At 39.8% G+C, this 22920-nt stretch overlaps 1 protein-coding gene across 15 annotated transcripts in view; it reads right to left on the bottom strand.

Annotated features, from left to right (window-relative positions):
- The window catches only part of MAGI2 (membrane associated guanylate kinase, WW and PDZ domain containing 2), a 776755-nt gene that overhangs the window by 190252 nt on the left and 563583 nt on the right, over positions 1-22920 (bottom strand). For 9 of the 15 annotated variants that reach the window (XM_075491038.1, XM_075491056.1, XM_075491102.1 and 6 more), the window contains exon 7: positions 328-372. The exons of the other annotated variants lie outside the window; for them this stretch is intronic. In XM_075491038.1, the coding sequence (XP_075347153.1) occupies positions 328-372 (45 nt within the window). The remainder of the gene's footprint in view (positions 1-327; positions 373-22920) is intronic. 15 annotated transcript variants of the gene reach the window in all.

Below are 22920 nucleotides of genomic sequence, written 5' to 3'. Positions count from 1 at the left end.
ATAAAATTGTCTTCCTCATATTGGATATTTACTTCTCAGTTGAATAGGTGTAAAGGTACACAGTTGTTACAGCAGTTTCACTAGCACTAATGAGACAGTTTCCCTTGAGCTGCTGCAATAATATTAGTGGTTAATTTGGTTTTTGAAGTTTATAGCAATAGTTTTAGTTTAGGTCTTCGTAAAGTTTGGAAAAAATCACTACAAAGAAAATCCTATACCAAATGCTTTGGACAGCGAAATGCTTTTTCCTGCCGTCTTATCTGAGCACATGGAAACGAGCTACCCCCCAGTGCAACAGAACTTGTGGTCATTGGCATGTTTACTTACTTTGGAAGTTGGTCAGAATTTCAGTGAAAGCATCATAGGATTTTTCTGTAACAAAAATTACTAGGATGTCTGTCTTATGCAAAATATAATATTCCCAAACCCACACCAGTTGTACTTACAATGCAGTGTAAGAGCATGCGTGAGGCAAGGCTTGAGATCAAATTCACCAGCCACCCATCTCTTTTGCCTTCAGAAATGCTCTGAATGACTGGTCTGAGGCAACTCAGGTGTACTGCTCTAAGTGGGAGCTTTGGTTGCACCTTGTGCTTTTGAGTATTGTTGATGTTGTCACGCTTACGAACAAGCCTTAAGGACAGGTCCAGGAGGTCTGCAACTGTTTCAGCAGCCTCCAACGAAGCCGTTGGCCTGTGAAGTGATACTTGCCCATTTGGGCAGGCTAGACTGTATACCGTCTATCCTAGGAAGACCCTGGCATCACCTGTCACAGGGATGCACGTATTAAAGTCTTCCTCCTTTCATTCTGTTACTCCTGCCCTTCTTCTGCACATTCGTGAAACTGGGAGCCCAGCACCGTGTCATCCGCTGTCACATTTCACCTGGAACAAGCTCTCCTGGGAACCACTTCCTGCCAGTCGGCTGCTGTGCGGCACGTCAAGCCACTGCTCATCAGCTATCACGAATGCAGTTACCCTGGAGGAAGCATCACTGCTGCAGACGCCCGCTTCCAACCTTTTCCCATCAGCACCATTGCCTCCTATCTCCTCCTGTGAGCTTTGGAAATATTTCTAGAAATATCCTGAGAAACTGGACTGGGAGCCACTCTTGGACTCCTGCCCCTGAAATATCCAAGCCCATCAGTGAGGGCTAGATCCATTGCAAAACCCAGCTGGCAGGTAGAGGAGAGAAAAAGCTTTCATAGCTGTCTCTTCCAACTTCTGTGTGCTGAAGGAGATTAAATGGGCAAATACTTCTGCCTACACAATGCAATGGGTGTAGAAATAGCTTGGAAGACTGCCTGTGGTCTAGGGCTATCTATAATGGAGGCCAGATGTAGACAAGGCCATTGATCCTCAGCATCACACCGGGAAATTTAATTAGTATTCAATAAAAAGGTAGAGGCAAATTAATTCTATACAAAAGGAGGTTGAAAAGATCGGAACTGTTTTAAATGGGGGGTGTTTTACAAATGGATATACAGAAAATAAATTCAACATGGTTATCTTCCTTCTCCCCATTTAAATAGGAAATTTAAAGGCAGTAAATTTAAAAGTGACAGAAATAAATTCTTTTTGTAAGACCTGGGGAACTCATCACCACGGAGTATCACTGAGACTTAACAGGATTTAAAACAGGTTTAGCAATTTATAACTATAATGAATATTTGTGATAATAACTGAAGGAAAAACGTCCTTCAGATTGAGGTCATATGACAAGCTAATGAAGGTTAAGAGGAACCTTCCCCTAACTCAAATTAATCATTAATTGCCACTCCTGGGTTTCCTGTGCTTTTCTCTGAAGCATCTGACATTGCTAGTGTTGATCAGCAACAGGAGTGCCTACGCTCACAGCATAACATTCTGCAAAGCAAGACCACTAACTTAAAAAAACCCCTAGATTTCCATAAAAATGATGTAATTTCTGTTGTAAGAAATAGACACTAAGAATTGTGTGTGTGTGTGTGTGTGTGTGTGTGTGTGTGTGTTTGTTAATTCTGTGATTTGGCAGCGTGTTGTGGAATGTCTATGTCAGTCTTTCCCTGATGGACTCTTCCTTCCCCAGGCTGCAAAAACAATATTCACCGGTAACACTCTATCAGTCACAGTAAAATGTGAAACAAAGAAAAGGCAGCATGCAGGGATGCAGGATGCAGAGAAAAAAAAAGAGACAGACAGAATTGTGGGCCTGAGTTTCTTTGATATGCTTTTGTCAGGCTGTCCCAGATGATTGTCTTTAACAGCAACAGGGCAATGGAAAACATCCTTTCATTTTTACAATAAATTACATACAAACCAGGACACGCAGTTTAAAGGGTTCTGTATCTGAGTATTTGTTGCGTATTCAATTTTTAAATAATCATGTTGAAGTTGCTCCCCTGATGGCTATCCTTTGTGAGTTACAGAAATGATATTCCAGAATCTTTTTCTTCAAACAAAATTTATATATAATATTTCAACCAGTGGAGCTTGGCTACTTGTATTCTTATGACAATGTGAATGCAGGCTATTCAGTGAAATTCCTACCTTGGTAAAGGGACGACGAACTGTGACCCCAAGTTTCTCCTGCCATTTCAGTAGATTAGCAATATTCTTTTCACTTCCTGTTCTAAAATGTTTCCGTATTAACATTATATTTCACTAAAATGTTGTAATGTACCCCTAGGAGAACTTTCCCTTTCAATATTATCCCAGATTGAAAATCTATTCGATTTTGTTAGTCACTGGGAGAGTACATAAAACACCCATATGCCCGGACAAATGGTAGAACAAAACTACAAAAATAATATTATTAGTACCAATCAAATGCTTCCAAAGCCACTTTATAGTTATGACAACTATTTCATAAACTATTTACATTTAGAAAACAAGTTGGTGTGTGTCCATTTATTTTCTCCTTTACAATGTTTTTCCAAAACCAGAATGTTAAAGATTAAAATCATTTCTCCTAAGGACAAACTAAGAATTTAAGAAATCCCACTGTCAGTGGATATTCATGTTTTTGAAACAGCTCACCAGAAGTTTACATTAGAGGTTCCAGGATGTCACAGCTTTTTTTTTTTTTTCCTTACTGACAGTTTTACTTTCTGATAAATAAATAAATTTATTACTTAAATAAGTGTATTACGGTCTACCGCGAAACACATATCACATATTGACTCTAATCTGAAATTTTAAAAAGAACATCGAATTCTTGGGAAAGCAGGTCTCATGCATCTTAGGATACTTTTAGCCAAACATTTTACAAGCAAGCCCTCTGAGTTTGATTTATTACATACTGAACTGCTTTATAGGATGTGACTGGAAACTCCAGAGACAGCCACTAATCTATTAGTGTACACACACATCTTCTCCCACAAACTCTTACACAATTAGGCCAGGCTATAAATTTAAATATAAGTGCTCATTATCTTAGCTACACAAATCTTTAGTTAATTTTCATACACTATTATGGAATATGGGTCAACCTCATTATTTCCTGTCTAACGAGGATAATTCCTCCTTCCTGTTCATAAAAGCTGAATGTCATAACCTATGAATTAAAATACTTGCCTTGTATTCTAGCTATTATTATTATTATTACTATGCAAGTTCCTCTCGAAACAGGACTTTTTGTTCTGTGCCTACAAGTTCAAAGCCCAAGGTGAAACTTCACACTAAAAATTATATGTGATTAAACTGGAACCTGGCAGAGACACAAACCCAACACGAAGAGTTCAACTCATTAAAAAAACATCAGGCAAGCAGGTGCTCAGCAGTTTTGCTATGACTGAGTCACACAGCAGATGGGGGTGAATACTAAGGGGCAGATCTGAGCTGGTGGGTATTGTCCAAGCTCTCCTGGCTTCAACAGAGCTGTCACAGTTTACATCAGCAGAGATATGCCCTTGAATACTGAATACAAAAAAGCAGCTCGCCATCTATGTGACTTAGAAGCAATGGTAAGAGGTACAATACTGTAACATGAGGCACAAAAGTCCACCTTAAAATCTTAATATTTCATGAGGAAAATTGTTAACTTAAATTCCAGATTTCTTTTTAATTTCTGTATTTTTCTTTTTTGATGTGTAGATTTTAATAACTCGCTTTTCTTGTTTGAATGGAAAAAGTAAAGACTTTAGGACATAAACTTGTTAAAAACAGTATAAATCCTCTGCTATTAACAAAGTTTTATTAATAATAATAAGAAAACTGTGGTGTTTTCTAAACAAGGATGAGCAACAATGCTCCAAGCTCTGGTATTTTTCAGTGGGGTGTACTGGTATTTAAAAAATGAGCCTTTTAAACACCTTACAAAAGTAAGATCCAAATTTAAAAGATTGTTTTCTGCAGTTTTAGGGCCAAATCCTTATTCCAGAGGATTTTCCTCTGTTTTCATAGAGGTCTGTCAGCTATAACGATCTTATATACCCTCTGAGAGGGCTATTGATTTTAAGCTTTTGTCATCCTGGTAACAGCATGCATGCTTCATCTTCCCCAAGTCCAAACATTTGGGTTGCCAAGTGTCAAATCCTGTGAATTGCCCAGGCTCCTGACGTTAGATAACGGGGCATATGGGTACACAAGTATTGGTCATATGAGAGGTATGTTGTGTAAAGGGAACGGGGTGCAGTTGTAGCTGGTCAACAAGACGTTGCCCAGGAGGACTCATTGCAGCATAGGGCTGTGTATGACTATGAACCCCTGGCTGCAGGGCATCTCCACAGCCTTTCCCTGCGCTGGGATCTTGTGTATCCCAGATCCAGCAGCCGGATGGGTTTCCCATGTGGACGTGATGGGGCTGTGCTGAGAAAGTCTGAGAGAGAAGCTGTGGGGCAATGGGAGGTGAGAGCTAGTCAATGTATTGCAAGAACATGTGAGACTCAGCACATCTCAAATCATTCACAGAGGAGAAATTCATGCCCCAGCCCAGGCTATGCTGTGCTAGTTGGCGTCGGAGGGTGTCTGACAGCTAGAGCCTCCTGCAGCTAATGAGACTTGTGGCTGAAATGTGATGATTCAACTGTAAAATTTCATCGCTGCGTATGATCTTGCACCATACCAGTCCAAATGACAAACTCTGGAAAGCAAGTAAAAGTCTTGGAATATGTCAACTTTTCTTCTCAACAGGGTAAATTGGCACTGCTCCTGATCACAGTGAGCCAGAGCGCTCTGGTCAGTATGATCTGGTCAGCAGATACAGCTCATGACCACATAATGAGCCTGTGGCTGCTGTTGGATTGAACTGAGCTGCAGCGATTTTGTATTTGTGCAGTGATCCTGTCCTAAAAATTCTTAATATTACAAGGATGAACACCAATCCAGACTAATTGTGAGCACAGTGTTATGCAGGATTTGGCCCACTGTTTGTGCTAACAGAACCTCTTCACACTGACTTACTGTGCTTCTTAATTAACATGACCTTGTAGGTAATCATTTTCATTTAAGGGAAATACTTAATGAGCACTCAGTTGTTCAAAAATAATTGGAGCCACTTAAAAGCAGAAGAGTCCTTGCAGAAGTACCTGCCCTGCCACACCCCCACAGGCCTGAGACACTAATATCTGTTCCGCAAGGAGATTTATTTTTTTTCTCTGACAAGAAAACAAAGACAATTTGAAGCTTCAGATATTATACGAGGGGGCCAATTCCTCCCACCCCCTGCTTCAATGTTGTTAAGGAAACATCGCCTAATCAGAGGCTGAGAGATCTGAAGCACTAAAGCATCTATGCTCACTCCCCCCACCCTTCCAGTTACTTTTCTAGAGTCAGTTTGGGTTATTTTGTTGACAAAGAACAGAATCATGATATCACTAAGTCCAACCCAAGACAGCTTTTGGCATCCACAGGGAGTGAGTTTTGTTTCACCTTCCAAACCTCAGAAAAGCCACACCAGCCATCCAGGTGCGGGATCTGCAGCAGGGCTGGCCTGACACTGCTGCCAACAACCCCCAGTTTCTGGAACTTCAATGGTAACGTCAGTCCTCACGCTCAGCTTGATTTTCCATCCTGACTTATAGACGATCTCAGTAATTCTCAGTCTATGTATCTTGAACTCCATACAGCCTCCAGCCTTCACCCTTCCTGCGAACTGTTGGTGGCCCCAATGAGAAAGTGCCCAAGCAATTATTAAGAGGGGCATTGCTATGCCTTTCCAATTCACTTAGTCGTTGGTGTGAGGAATCCTGAGGGCAGAGGGTGCTCTACCCAAGTGACTCCTTCCTTTGTGACAAACACAAACACCCTGCGTCCCTTGATCACAGCTGAGAACTGCCAGAGGAGTCAGGATACCCCTGCTCTGACTAGGGCGGCAGTGGTGTGACAAATCATTACTTGACATCTTCCCTTTTTCCTGCCCAAGCAGTTTACTCTGTCACCAAATACACTGTATTCTTTAGGTCCCCCACCAAATCCATCCCATGGTTGTTCCCATCTCTAACCCCAGCTTTGCTTCTCCTGCTACTCCTAAAATTCTTGTTGAGCAGGATAGAAAATGCAAGAAGGTCACCATCTTGGCTTCCTCTGAGAACAGGGTCCTTACCTTAAACTGTGCCTCCCAAGCGAGCAAAGGGGAGGAAAGGGCGATACTTGTGAGTTAGTGAGGAATTTCCCCCTTCCCAAAAATGTTCCTGTTCAGACAGCCCAACTCAATGGCAAGACATTTAAATTTCTCAGCTTGCAACAGGGAAACCTGTTGCATCCATCCCCCCATGTGCCCATGTTGCTCACTCCTCATCATCTCAGCTACAGGATTCAGGCAATGTGTTTTGATGCCTCTCCGTTCCAACATCCTACTATGGCTGAGAGATCAAAATGTTACTTCCCATATACAATGCTTTCATTCTTCATATCCCCATGAATCAGAGATGATGCCATGCTAATAGCCTTTGTTGCAACTGTAAGATTGAAATCAAACTGCCTGTGGGAGGAAAGGTTGCAGGATCAAGTATATTACTCTCAGATGATTCCAAAATGGCTCCAGCAGGTCAATTATTGCAAGCTATTATGGTATCTGTCTCCTGTGTTCATATAGACTGAGTGCAAAGCCTCACTTAAATTATAGATTTGAATGGAACAGTAGTTACAGCCTCTATGTAGAATTAATGACATACCACAATGCTTAAGTACCTGAGTTATTTTATGTTCATTTAAAAAGAGAAAAGAAATAAGTTATCACCTAAGAATGAAGCTACTTGGTACCCTTAGCAAACAGATAATCCTCTTCTGCATGTTATATTACTACGTACTTTTACCAGTTGAAAACTGGACAGTACACACAATTCAACACTGTGGTGGGTTGACCCTGGCTGGACACCAGGTGCCCACCAAGCCACTCTATCACTCCCCTCCTCAGCTGGAGAAGGGAGAGAAAATATAACAAAAGGCTCGTGGGTCGAGAAAAGGACAGGGAGAGATCACTCACCAATTACTGTCACGGGCAAAACAGACTTAACTTGGGGAAATTAATTTAATTTATTACCAGTCAAATCACAGTAGGATAATGAGAAAATAAAAACTAAATCTTAAAACACCTTCCCCTCCACCCCTCCCTTTTTCCTGGTCTTAACTTCACTCCCGATTTCTCTGCCTCCTTCCTGCCAGCGGCGCAGGGGGATGGGAATGGGGGTTGTGGTCAGTTCATCACACGTTGTCTCTGCTGCTCCTTCCTCCTCAGGGCGAGGACTCCTCACACTCTTCCCCTGCTCCATGGGAGACTCCCATGGGAGACAGTCCTCCATGAACTTCTCCAATGTGAGTCCTTCCCATGGGCTGCAGTTCTTCATGAACTGCTCCAGCGTGGGTCCCTTCCACGGGGTGCAGTCCTTCAGGAACAGACTGCTCCAGCATGGGCTCCTCTCTCCATGGGTCCACGGGTCCTGCCAGGAGCCTGCTCCAGTGTGGACTTCCCATGGGGTCACAGCCTCCTTCGGGCATCCACCTACTCCGGCGTGGGGTCCTCCATGGGCTGCAGTGGATATCTGCTCCACCATTAACCTCCATCAGCTGCAGTGGATATCTGCTCCACCATTAACCTCCACAGGCTGCAGTGGATATCTGCTCCACCATGGACCTCCATGGGCTGCAGGGAGACAGCCTGTTTAACCATGGTCTGCACCACAGCTGCAGGGGAATCTCTGCTCCGGTGCCTGGAGCACCTCCTCCCTGTCCTTCTTCACTGACCTTGGTGTCTGCAGAGCTGCTCCTCTCACATATTCTCACTCCTCTCTCCAGCTGCATTTGCTGTTGAGCAGGTTTTTTTTCCCCCTTCTTATCACAGAGGTGCTACCACCCTTGCTGATGGGCTCGGCCTTGGCCAGTGGTGGGTCTGTCTTGGAGCCAGCTGGCATTGGCTCCATCGAATGTGGGGGAAGCTTCTAGCAGCTTCTCCCTGTAGCCCCCCACTACCAAAACCTTTCCATGCAGACCCAATACAAACACTTAAAAATTATTTGAATCCTTAATGAAATAATATTGCAGCAAATCTGACAAAAATTAAACAAAACCGATAATTACTTCCTGAGAGTTTATTAAATGATAAACAGAAGATTGTAAAGGAACTGTCTGCTACAGCATAAACAACAGCTCTGTCCAATTAAAAATGTATATCACTGAGACACAGACTTTCATGTTATGGAATGACTTTAGTAGGTTTCTATCAAAGGCTGTCTCAATAGAGATCTGATGAGAGACAGAGATCTGATGAAGCTAGATGGAGAGATAACATGAGCATCCAGTGCCAAGACAGATATTAACATCAAGAACAACAAATATTAATTAGATGTCCATAATGAAGTTGTAGCACTTCCACAGCCTTACATAGGTTGAACTTCAATACTGTACATGTCAAATTGCATTTCTTGCATCATCTTTTTCACTTGCACTCTTTTGATGACATCCGTAACTTTCAAGCATGGTGATTTTTCCCAAATGTCCTTTCCAGTTAGTCAGTAAGGAAGACATCAGATCAGAGACAGAGAATTTGGGTGATATATTTTAAGGTATATATTTTAAGGTAGCAACTGACTTTGCTCTGTGGGTCAGCATTTCCCATCTGATGGCATCTTTCTCTTAAAAAATATTACAAACTGAAAGAATAAAAAAAACATGGCAAAAGAACTAATTGTGATCTTGCCTTCAGCTTGACCTTGGGTTCAGGGCAAGATACCCAACCTCTCCTGCTGCTCCATGCCCTCCAGCCTCACTCCACTGAGCACCCTGCTCTTGCTGGCGATATCACTTTCCTCTGCGCTCTTGGCAAACAGTCAGACATGATTTTGCTTTCCTTCCTCACTCAGACATGCTCTCAGAAGTGACACGAGCCTCCTGCGAGGTACTGGGTTTCTAAATGGCAGATGATTATTGATGTTTCAGTGAGATCTTGGTGGGGAAGGTTACTAATGTATTAGAGGAGTGATGTGAGGCTGTCTGAAGGACAAAGAGATGAGATCAAACTTTATTGCTTTAAAGGATCACAGACTTCGGAATAATTTTTCCTTTTGAGGGGTAACCAGAACCATACATTAACTAGCACTGCTTTCAAAGAAAACCAGTCCTTTGCTTGTGTTATAAACTCAGGCAAATCTACAATTTTTAGATCAATAATGTAACTTTCCCTTAAAATCTAACAGCTCCATGGGAAGGACTATGGACCATAGCTAATCAATACATTTGTATTCCAAATCTGGAATACAAAATATGTGACAGAGAAACAGCTTCTGGTTATGTTGGATTCATTGACACGGGTGCAAATATCTCTAACCAGGAAGAATCTGATTGATGAGCTTGGAGAGAGTGGGACAGAGGTTACTCAGGGGATTGGGACAGTGGGATACTATGGGATAGGGATGCTCAGGGGAATCTGATGCTCATAAGTCTTTTTCAACTCTTTCTGGATATGTATAGAACAAAAAAAAAAAAAAGGATTAAGTAAGTTTCTCTGTAATTTTTGAAGTTACATAAATTTTTGGGGGCTATCTAACCTCAATAGATAAAGGGTTGCATAACTTGCTCCCTTTCTCCATTTCAATATCTGGTGTGTTTTACATTAGTGCTTCTGATGTGGCTTTGTTAAAGCTGTAAATATGGAGATGGAGGCACTCTTCCTCAAGCTATATTTATGAAATCTCAACTGACACTTTCTCCAAGGATCAAATGCAACTCTACAGCTGTGGAGACTCGACCCTGCCAGAGTTGGAAGTCAGCAGAGAGACTCATGGGGGGCTGGGGAAGTCCCAGGTGCACCCAATTAAAATTCATCTACCTCTCTGAAGGGAAAGCTGACATGAACTTATCCCTGAAGGGAATTATCCTCTCTTGGGATCCTGCATCCTCAATTCTAGGGCTCAGAAAAATAATTCTGAAGAAATAAATGTTGCCTTTCCAATATACCAGAGATTTGCTAAGCATTTTGCAAAATTTACTAATTTTGCCTTATCAAAATCAGTACTTCAGAATATCATGCAAGTTGTCTAGCTCACATCAGTCAGACTATCAATGAGTAATGACAGCCTGGAGAAGTAAAACCTGAAGATTAAGGACCTAACACTGCCCGATGGTTTTCTTTTACTTCTCTTACAGTTTTGAAACTGACATTGACTCCAAAAGGAAAAATAAAAAAATTGACTTTATTTTGTAATTACATATTACATATTAAAGTTTTATTTTACTCACTTGCAGAATACATTCTCACCTAGGATATTTTGTTTGCTTCCTTATATTACCATTTCTTCCTATGAAAGACTGAAAATGAAAGCAATTGGCATACGAAGAGAAAATACTAATAAAGGTACCTCAGTTCTATGACAAACCGCAATAAAGTGTTTTGGAAAATATCGTGCCTCCCAACGGCGCCAGAAAGAGACGGGACACACAGTACCTGAGAAACTGCACCTCAATTGCTAGAACATGATTTTAGTGAGTGCTTTGAATCTCTGACAGGCTGACTAGAAGTTTAAAGAATTTAATATTATCTTTCAACACAATTGCAGCTGTGAAAGTTTTGTTGAATGCTGAAGAAAAAATACTTTCCTTTGACCACAACTTAGCTGTCAATTAACTCAAAGTCTATGATGTTCCTTTCAAAATACCTTGCAATATTTAGCTGCTGTTCTTCAAGAGGAGCATTTTTCCTTGTCAGTAAAATGAGTGAAACTTGCTAGCACTTAAGAGAAAATGCTAAAACAGTTAGAAACTTAATTTTCTTTCAAAGAACTTGGACATGTTAAGATACATATATAAGGATGTAAAATAATCTTTGTATTTAGTGTCATTTAACAAGGTAAAGCTCAACTTCAGTGATCAGGTTAAGCTAGCAGGACTTAATTTTGAAGGAAGACCATGGGTAAAGAAGTGAGATAAACAGATGATAGCACAAAGAAAAGCACTGATGGCTTAATATGGCTGATACATCCCATTTTAAAATCATCTTTAATTACTTAAAGATTTTGTAAATCTTAAACCATTTAACGTAAAATTTTATGTGCTGGGTGTCTGTTATACTAAATGAGACCAGGAATTCTTTTTAATAAAAACACAGAATTAACATATATCTCAATTCACACAAAAAGGATTGGACTAGAGTTGATAATGCAACCTAAGTTTTGGTGTTTCCTTACCTTGGAAGTTTAATGTTGAAAAAAAACCTTTATTATTTTAATGTATTTATCTTGGTCACAATTGTAAATTTAAGAGCTGTATAAATTTAGTAAGAGCTTTCAGAGACACATCTTCTGCCTGAATTCTACAAGGAACTGAAACTAATCCTGGGATTGGTGCTGTGCAGAACCTGCACTGGGACTTTACTGCAAAAAGAGAGCATGGGGCCCAGGGTGCAGCCTGGAGAACAAAACGAGGCTTAGGGCCATTTTTTAAGTTTGCCAAGGGGTAGACTCCACTGAATTTACAGCAAACTGGCTTATGAAAACTGGCTTCCCACCACAGCAGAGCTTCCCAAGGAGTGTGCAGGCTTGCGGCACGCACCAGCCGCCCCGCACGCCTGGATGCCTGCGGACTCAGGACCCGGCTGGGAGCTCCCAGCTCCGAGGCTCCGATGCTGCGACTCCTGGGACTGCTCTCAGCTCTCCTTAGGAATAAACAAGGTGCTCCCTCAATGGGAAAACAAAACTGAATCATTTTCTAGAATCACAATTTTTGAAAAGCTTTTCTTAGTAGATTTTTAGAAGACTTCTAATTTTCTTTAAACTCACCATAAATAATGAAAAAAATACATTTGTAGATTATAGGAAAATATAGCATTGCTAAAAGCCCCCAAGCTTTTAGCAATGCCTTGTAGATAACTACAAGGCATTAAAAAGGTACACAGTACTGAAACAAGAGTGAAAGATAAAATATTGGATGTCCAAAAGTTTCAGCCTTTAACTGATCTCCCTTTCTAAACCCTCAGCACATGCCATAGGAGATGGTTTTACTGGCCTCAAGGGGCATATGAGAAGGATCTAAAGACACTAAGAAAAATTTGTGGAACTCTTGGCTTTGTTGTAAAAGCACAAATTTTACATTACCCTCTAACACCTATAGATTGTTTTCCTCCTGCCTTTCAGTTTTACAAAAAATATCACTTCATACAAATACAATTGTATAAAAGGAAAGTTCATGCATTAAGGAAGATGCAGTTCATACCACAGGTGAGCTGATGCTAAAATTGTCTCAGCTGCTTCCCCCCCATCAGAAAAAAAAAAAAAAAAAGCTCCTTTTCAAGAGCATGGTGCTACAAAGTGCCTGGGAACTTGTGCTGACCTTCCGCACCTGTGATTCTGTCTTTTGGAAGATGGAAATGGATTTTCTTTTTTTAAACATATGAAGTACTAGAGTGCTGTTTGTTCTATAGCTTGTAGATTTACTAGAGCAAAATAAATGAGAGCTTTAGTCAAATGTGAAGGCAGGCCTCCCTCATGAGATTACAAAATCAATCAGCTCTTGTTTACTGTACATTGACAGAGTCTCCTGCTGTGGCTAAGTTGCAGAGACTGTTAAAACACTAAACAACATTACCAAAAACCTTAACTAGTTGGCTGAGTGAATTCAGTTGTCCCCTGACACACAAGTAGCTTTCATTGGCGCGTAGTTGAGCCAACAATATTTCAGTCTGGGGTGAGAAAGGAGAGGATGGGAAGAGGTCCAGAAAGGCAAATGTGGATCCTTACGGCAGAGCACTACTTTTCTTGGGTGTTCACTCCTTGGAGTCTGGAGGAATGAGGACCAAACACAGACAAGGAGCTAGTGACATCCCTCCATCAGTTATCCCACTCTCTTCACAGCCAGTCCTGAAGAAATCCTGCTTTTCAGTGAGGAATTGGAGTACTGAACATGGTATAAGAGATGGAGTTCTTTCATGATTACCACTTTAGCCTGTATGCTGGAACGGATGGGATTTGAGTACACTGGTGTGCCTTTACACTTGCCATAAATGCTATGGGACTCTTAAAGGCCAGTATCATGTCTCTGACAATTTCAGCAGAAATTATCCCTATTATTAAGCTGGGCAGTTGGGTCAGGAGTGCCTGAAAAACTTGTGGCCTCTGACAAATCATCAGGACCACTTTCTGCACTGAGATTAGAAATCCCCCACTGACCTTACTTATATGGCAGGAGCAGAGACCCAGCCTAGCATGTTATGGATTCCTAAGGTTGCATAGCCAAACAGTATCTGACAAACAGTATAACAGTATATATAGTATATATGCAGTATAACAGTGTCTACATACATACAGTATATATACAGTATAAGAGTACATATACAGTATAGTATATATGCATTATAACAGTATCTGACAAACTGAATTTCCATACAGAATTAAATCAACTTACCAAAAAAAGAATTTATCATGCCACTTCCAATTAAACATAAAATGTTAGAACCACTACTTTTCAATCCCCCAGCAAAAGGTAAATGATATACATTTTGAATAAAATCGGCATTTTTAATCATAAAATCAGGAACAAAAATTAAGCTGATTAGTGTATTGCCTTGGTTTTGAAAACCTAAAATAACTATTTTTTAACTTTTATAACATCCTGAAAAAAACCAAAAATCTTTTTTCTGCTCTTTTATCTAAACCAAAACTTTTCCTGCACAAATGAGCAAACGGGTTTATCTTTTGTTTGGTATACATAAACACAAATGTTCTGCACTTGTTTCTGTATAATTTTTTGAGTATTTTTTTCCTTTTACTGTGTTAAAGTTCTTTGCATTGCTGAATTAAAAAAAAAAACACCGAAAACCCCAATGGATTAAAAAACCCCTATTGAATTAGTTGTTGAATTAGTAGCTTCTTGTTATTAGATAGATATCTTTTTTTTTCTTCTACATCGAACCAATTCTGTAGGAGAAATCTTAAGATGAATATGTCAAGCTGCTAAAAAATCCTGAGCATTCATTGTTCAGCCATCAATGCTCGTAGTCCTTTAATAGTCTGAATCACTACATTCTTGAACTGATCTACAGAAAAGTTATAAAGGTAAAGCTATTTCTTCTACTTTGCAGACTCTGTGCAGATTTCAAATTTCAAAATCTAAAATGAGCACTAGAAGAATCATAGTGGAAACTCTACTTTAATTTTTTTGAACTGGATTAAGTCCTTCAATGTTTTTGCTTTAAATTTTGTTTTAGAAAGTATTAACAGTTAAAACAAAGAAGACAAGAGGGCTTTTTAACTAATAAACTGTCCTTTATACAATTCCTGTCCATCATCTTCCTTAGCACTACTGGATCCTGGCCTTTCCCCTAGGACTCTAGCAACTTGATTAGATTTGGGGTTCTGAGACTGCAGAGGGGAAGGACATATATCACCCCCAGACAGCCTATGTAACATGTATTCTAATGTTAACAAAGCTGAATGTGGAAATGCTATCCATAGTTTATGTTTAACAGCAGCTACACAGAGGAGTGGATTAATACTTTAGACAGAAGAAACAGAAAGAGGGGTAAACCAGAGAAAATAAATGTTTAGAATAATGCTACTTTCCGTATTTTAAAAGCATTGACAGTACTAGCATTTAGAAACACTTTTTATAATTCTTCACTGTTGTCTTTTATTATGGATTGCATTTTGCTTCGCCTAAGTGAAAGAATATAGAGGAAACTATGAAGGGGTACATTATACCCCTCAAGGCTTCCTTGATGAAGATAAAATCTAAAGGAGGAATATAAGAATTTATGATTCTAAATATTAGAAATCTTTAAAGTAGTCTAGGGATTACTTAAAAGTTCTAGGAAATCAACTGGAAAGAATATGAATACATTATGTATGAGTATAATTTTGTCCTAAATCTAGTAGCAAGAAACTGTATTTACCACATGTAATCATTATGGTGATTGTCTTGATCATTATTAGTTATAATTTTGGTATGAATTAGTGGCTATATATTAGGGGTGAATGAGACACAAATCATATTCTTCTAATGCCCATGTTCCTATCTGAAAGGAGATTGTTTCAACGGAGTTTGTTTTTCACACAGTGGCAAAAGCTACTGGAAGCAACTTAGAGCCATTCTAAGTGTTGGGTGACTATGCAGTAGAAAGTATTAACTGGTCAAGAGGTCATTTCGAACAAGTTGGCATGTATTGACATGATCTTGCTGGATCAAGTGTCTTTGATTAACTCTCAAGGATCAGAGGAAAAAGGTACATATCTCCCTTGAGAAGTCAGCTTTAAATTGTTCATACTGTTCAGTAGCAGAAGATGTAGGTTAACTCCCTGTAGGGTGCTAGCAGCAGGGTTAGGGGCAAATAGGTGTATTAAATTTTACAGTTATGATTTTTTGTGGAATAGACTGCATATGCGTATCAGACAACCTCATGACATATTCCACACACTAAGTGTGCATTTGGGTGTATTGGGGCATTGCTTAAAGAGAAGGGAGTTAACATATATGGCCATGATTCCTTTTCCCAAGTGTTTGGAGATTTGGGGTGAGGGCTACTTCAGCTGAGTTATAAGCTTATTTTTTGTCATTGAATTTCCTAGCATACATCTGCCACTAAACATCCAGCATTTTAGAAGTCATAGCAACAAAAGCAACAACAACAACAAAAAGTTCCCTGCAACCAGCTCTTTATAGGAAAGTTTCATGCCTCCTTGTCTATAGATATGGTTATTTCCCAAACCAAGGCCTCAGATCCCACTGTTGTGCTCTGCTTATCTGGATTCCCTTCCTTCCTTCGGACAGACCCCTCTATCTTTGTTTATCTATCCGTCCATCCCATTTTCCTCCATGCCATTTTCCTGAACAATTAGGTGAAATTATGTGTCATGTGTACGAGGAACTATATCTTAATATAGATTTATTCATTATCAAATTTTTTCAACTGTATTACTGTCAGGATTCCTTGATCTTTACTGACATAAGGGACAGGGAGAGAAACCCACCATATTTTTGGTCTTAGGACTTTCTTTGCAGTCCACATATAGGAAGCAGGCAGGATCCATTTAGATTGCCAAAAAACTCTATGGATGCTATTTCCCATGCAAAAGCAACATGTCAGTCCATGAAAAATTCAAGTTCACAGAACAGAGCAGAGAGATGGGCTCATGCACATCCAGTTGGGCTAGGGTAAAGAGTGAGGTTCATAGCTAGTCTTTCTGTTGACTCTGTAAAATTGCTTTACCAGAGATGCTGTGGGTGCCATATAATGGGTGAAGTGAATGTTGAGTGTTTTAGACCATTTGAGGCATACCGAAAACCATCATTGAGCATCTATGTTTCCAAGAAAACAACTAGTAGACATATTCTTTCTTGGGAAGTATTAAATTTGGTGGCAATAAATCTGCAATACTAATTCCACCTTTCCCCTATTCCCAGGAATAACAAAAGTCTAGTAAATGCATAGATGTGGATTTTTGAGCACTAAGAAAAGACAGCATTTAAAGAGAAATGGGTTCTAAATGTAACCATAGTGAAGCTCATTTTTGTGGCTCATAGGGAAAAAAATTGATACAAGGTAAAGAAACATGCAGTATTTGTGGTAAGCAAAAATCTACACCTGAATGCACTGCAGCTGAATTACACAGGACTTCTGCTGATGATTTCAGCAGGAGCAGAGCAGCTCTTTCTCTGGAATGCTGCGAAGCCCTAGAAAATATTTAGTGTCTGAAAAAAACCAACAAGGTGAAGGGCGACAGTTTCGGGAGCACAGTTACAGAATCAGAAGTAAGTGGGAACGGTCCCCATCTGTGTTGGTGAAAGGAATAATCACATTTCAACAGAAACGTCCTTGCTAGGCTTTGTTCAAAGAATAAAAGCTGTCAGCATTATGGCATACCAGTAACAAAAAGAAAAAACTGACATAAAAATCACAAAGCTGACAGAAATGGTATGTCTATGGTTCCTGCAGGCAGCACTTGCCTCTATTTTCAATAAGAAAATTGAAAAGTTTCCATTTCATTGAAAAAAAGGTCAAAATCATATAAACGGATGGTGAGAAACTTCTGGTAATCAATGAAACAGGTCTTCCTCCCCAGCATAAGCTTCGGTCTATCTACTCTTGAATGAGCTTGTAATAGAAACCTACCGAATTGGGCTTTTACGTATCTTCCTGGGAATTCTCCTTGAGACCCAGCCATCTCTTGGGTAGGTGTCTGCATAATTAAACTCCTTTCATCTATGCCCCCCCTCTTGTGGCTGCAGCTTGCGGGGCCTCTCCAGCCTCAGCCAACAAGGAGAGTCCGGCCTTTAGGTTAACAACGTATCCCCATATTGCTCATATATGACCTTTACAAAAGTCTGCATTTATCAGGGATTTGGGAAAGGAAAGTCACAAGACTACGGAGAGCTGTGATACAAAATTATGAATGCATTTATGTAATGTGTTCTGATTTCAATTTCTGGTTCTAGATTAAGTGAAATACCTGGTTTCATCTTGCATGTCACTCACTTTTTACTATCTTAAAAGACCTCTAGACTCTCATTCATTATTTTCACTTCACTTTTTATAAATTGCAATAGATAGAATAAGGCAGCACGGCTTCTACTTTCCTGTACTTGAAATGCAGTAGTCCTGCCTGGCTTAGACTAAATCAAGTGAAAGGCCATGGCACACACTGACTTTGGATTGCCTGGGATTGGCACAAGGTAAATGTGCATCAAGGCAATACTAATTACTATTGAGACATAAAAACTCTATTGCTTTCCTTCATTCTAATCCCACAGGCAAATTGTTCATAAATAATATTTGAGGTTAATACAACTATGTGACTATCTATACAAATATTTAATCAACCAACAATTCAACTACCAGATAGTGGTAGTTTAACTACCACTACTTAGGCACTATTGAAGACTTTCCCTTGAAAGTCATCTTTTCATTAGACTTTAATACAGAGATATAATTAATGGATAGCTGTCACAACTGCTCTATCTGGTGATTCACTAAAAGATGTCTGAAAAATAAAATATATTGCAAAAGTGCCAGCTGCAAGTGGCAAACTGGAAAAATGACATGTTAAATTATTAAATGAAAAATGATCAACTATGCATTGTAATATGCATTCAGATGAACACTAAGTTACTGAATTAGCATTCATTGTGATAAAGAAGAGGCTGGTATAAAAGACCTGGTCTTCAAAACTCTCCGTACTTCCCTGTCACAAGTTTTAAGGACAGGTCTGTACTGCAAGTCTAGGTCAGAGCAGACAAAACATCCACTGTCTGTCCACTTAATAAAATACTTTGCTTATGCCAGGATGCCTTTTTCAATTAACTGATGAAGTCCTTTCTCTTGGGAAGGTGAAACCCTGTCCAACTCAGAGAGAATCTGAGCTGTATTTTTAGATACTCTGTAGAGAATAAAGCACTGGTGAGCTAAGCAGAAACTCAAGGTGCAGTCAGATGTTTGCTTGTGCACCAGCTTCAGACATGATTCTGCTGGGTGATAGTTTCCCCCATAGAGGTGCAAAGTTTACCAAGTTAACTATCATCATCTTTAGCAGGGAATAGGACTGATTGCACCATCAGGAAGAGGTGAATAACAGCTTAGAAAGCTGCTTATCTCTGCCTTTCATCCACTTAAGTAAAATAATGTGGTAGAAACATGCAAAATGGCTGTGCAAGCACTTAGAGTCATATTTCAATGCCAAAATATAAAACTAACCTGTTTTTGTCTTCAACTAAATTTGCAGTTTGTGTTCTCCTTTCAGCTGAGAGGAGGTTACTAAAAGCTGATCATTTAGTGAGTAACCCAAGCCTAAGTGACAATTACAAAACTGAAATTGCTGAATAGTCGTATTTGTACTACCACGAAGATTTTGGAGCTGCTTTCTACTGCAAAGTCACCCCAAAGTCTATGTCTGACTATAGCCACAAGGTGTACCTGGCAATTGCAACCACAGAAGAATGTGTGGGCTCAGGCCGTGCCTTCAGCTGCAAGGATGTTCATGTAAGAGACTTTAAACTGCTGATACAAATGAGCTCGAGGTAGGACTAGATAGTTAGGACTAGCTAGAGGTTAGGACTAGGCAGCAAAGTAAACCTGCCCAGTAAAAGATGATAGTGCTCACAGAATTAAATTGAAGCAAAATGTGAAATTAAAAACAAAAATATAATACAAGCATAACTTTTTCCCCCCTTAGATCATACAGCGATCTTTCACAAATATTACTGTATTCATTATCAACATCCTAACAGAAAATGCCTAAATGAACACAGCTTAATAGCTTTGAACATGTCATTACATAACAGCCAAACAGGTGACTCTCTTTTGCTGATTGCTAAGCTCTAAATTTAAATTTATATTAATTACAAAGCTATAAATTTAAATTTATATTATTATTTTTATATAATAATACCTGTTCTGCAGTTGATAGCTTTTATTTGGCCTTCAGCGCCTGAACAGTAGATTCTAAAATGATGGTGGATTCCTGAACCGATATTTAAAACTTTTAAACTGATATGTGCCTTTTTTATAGTGATGATTTTAAATAGGCATTTTAAACAAATAAAAGGAGCTGGCAAGGATTATCTTCATGTACTAGTGTATTAATTTATCTCTTGACAGAACAAGAGCAAAAATAGACTGTAGGTTTTCTTTTCTTGGAGGGTGATAATACTGAAATTAAAGCAGTTAACTTGATAAACAATAGCAATGTTTTTGTTAGTTTTAGACAACCTAAAACCAAACAATTTTCTCGAAACTATGGAACTGGAAGCCAGCAGAGCTAAGAGTATCCTTCAGGTTTTCCTTTGGTGCATTGAGTGGAAGTCAGCTCTGTATGCCCGACACTGAGCATGCAGCCCCCTGCCCTACAGAAGGGCTTTATAGCCGTCTGTCTGGTGAACACATCCTGCATCTGAGGAACTTGATAGGAAAACCAACAGGATCTAGAGAAAAAAGTAACCGCTGAGAGAACAGAACAATTTACATACAGACAAAAGTACAAAAGGCAGACTAATGACATGCCCAATACTTTGTACCTCACTGGGTCTGTGCCTGGGCACAGGCACCTCCCTGCAGAGACCCAAGGGCAGGCTACAGAATTAGGGGCTTAGAGTTCAGATAACTCCAAAGAAAGAGAGACGACGGGCAAATGCCTAACTAAAAGACACATGGACAGAAAGGGGGAGTTTAATAAATAAAAGAAAAATCAAGAAAGCAAATAGGCAGAAGTTATTAAAAAGGAAAAACGTGGGAGAAATTAGGGAGGGTTTACAATAGACAGCAAAAGAAAAATATGTAAAGGTCAAACTGCTATAAAAAGAGGGAATTATAGCAGAATTTAATAATTTATGCAAAAAATATTGCACTGTTTCCTTCCTTTCTCATTGTGTCTAGGATTTTTCTAATTAGCTCAGCGTTTGATGCCTTCAGTTTTGCATTTTTAGTGATGCATTTATAGTTCGTTTATTTAGGGTATTATGTGGTACAAATGCTAAATAAGCATGATTATAAGTGGTTAATAGCGCAAATGCCAGCAAACATGGAGCCTCTGACACAGTGACATTATGAAGCTTAGCATATACCTGTTACCTACTAATTCATCATCAGTGGTCGATCTGCAAATATTTCAGCAGCCACCATTGGGAAGATAAAGAACATGTTGTATAGATTTTCCTTCTCTAAAAAGGGGCCTGGGTAAAGTCCATGACCGATAATCTGTGATCTAGGACTGACATTGCTTACTCCTGAATTAATAATGTCTTTAAAGTCTGATAAAGAGAGAGCCTGTATCTGCAGAGCTATCAGTCTGATGTCTTTAGCATGCGCTAAGATCACTTAAAGGGTGGGGAGGGGAAGAGAGACGGAAAAGGAAATAGGACGAATAGAAATGAGGTAAAGGAAGGTTATGAGACTGATAAACAGTTTAACAGTTGAAGTAGCCCTCTAGTCAAAAGGAAGGAAAGTTGGGGGTTTTATACATGTTAAATTACCTCAAAAAGACATGTTTAAACCCTATTTCTGAAGATATATCTAATAACACTTAAAGAGAAAAAATATGCTAATAAATCCATTACTAAGAGTATCTGTAAGCACATAAAACTCTTAAAGCTGCAAAATCCTCTTAGAACGGCCCAAACCCAGACACATTATTAGCATGATGTAGTACCCTCGTTGTTCCTGTAACCTTATGATTGCAGTGACATTGGCAGAGCGTAAGCAAGGGCAGCTGTAAACTTCTCCATGTTGAATAAGTTTTATGTTCTCAGTTACTATGGGGATTTCCTGGTCTGAAATCTGAAGGGTACAGGTGACCCTGTTTTTACTGCAGGGCGGCTGAGCCTGCCGAGCTGTGCGTGGCCGTGCTGGCAGCACGCAAACCTGGTTGTTTAGAGCTGGGCACAGCATCTCCCTTCTGCACTGCAGTGAGTGCCTAAAATGATGGATCACTCCAGGGAAACATGGGTCCCTCTCGAGCCAGGCAGCCCACATCTACGACCTCAGCAGGAGCTCTGCTCCTCCATCTCCTCAATACTGGTGTAGGGAAGGTTACTGAAGCTGAAGTCTAGAGTAGATCCTCGTGAAAAGACCCATTGAAGGACAATTGAGAGGTGAGAGAAAAAGAGTGGCTGGAACTAATCAGAAGGTACTACTCAAAAGACAGCCAGGCTGGAATGGGAGCTGTCCCCCACACAGCTGAAGTGGGAAGGGGGACTTTTAAGTACAAAAATAGCTGAGCTGTGTCCTTTAGGCTTGGAGAACACCAGCCAGTCTGAAACATGGAAAATCTATTGCTTTTTCCTATTTTAACTACACCTCCTCTTCAGCAGTCAGTACTTCTACCTTGGAAGAGCACCAGCACCTCTATGCCAACATTCAATCTGGTATATATTAAAGCAGTGGAGATAGGCATCTCCAGGAAATTGATTTTATAATGAAGGTAGCACAGCACTAACTGTAGTGGAACTCCAGAATGGCATTCCAATTGATAATAAATAACTCAATTTTCAGCCCAGTGGTGATAAAGCATTTAACACCAGTAATTCCAGTACTCAGCAGAGACTAAATTCTATCTTTGTTTTGCCTTGCCTTGCCAGGTGAGGGAGTGGAAATCAGAGAGTACTTCTCGTCCTCAGAATCCAGTTTAAGGGCAAAAGGGGTGGTACCAGACAATAGTTGTAGGATCCAGGTGGAAAACAAAACAGGCAAAGGCTCCTTAAACAGCAATCACTGCAGCAGTTCTCTGTAGAAGAAATAGCATTCCCTAACAGAGGTGTTGCAGAACAATTTACCAATCTCACCTTCCACAAAAGGGAAGTCAGAAGAGTGCTTTGTGTTTCTCAGGACAATATGTTTGAAGCTCCTGTTAAAGTATTTTCTCAAAAGGCCGTATTGAGCCTTATCTGGGTATGCTGACTAGTAACTTGAGAAATGAACTTGAGGATTTCAGTGAAGGTTTTGGTGCCATCATGTGCTACTCATGGCTAGCAGATATAAGCTCTCTTAAAGGGTTAAATGGATGAGATTCACAATGCTAAACGAAAGCTCTGT

Source organism: Mycteria americana, chromosome 1, assembly GCF_035582795.1.
Source record: "Mycteria americana isolate JAX WOST 10 ecotype Jacksonville Zoo and Gardens chromosome 1, USCA_MyAme_1.0, whole genome shotgun sequence".
NCBI lineage: Eukaryota > Metazoa > Chordata > Aves > Ciconiiformes > Ciconiidae > Mycteria > Mycteria americana.
Note: the sequence above shows the minus strand (reverse complement) of the source record. Positions and strands in the feature narration are given on the sequence as shown.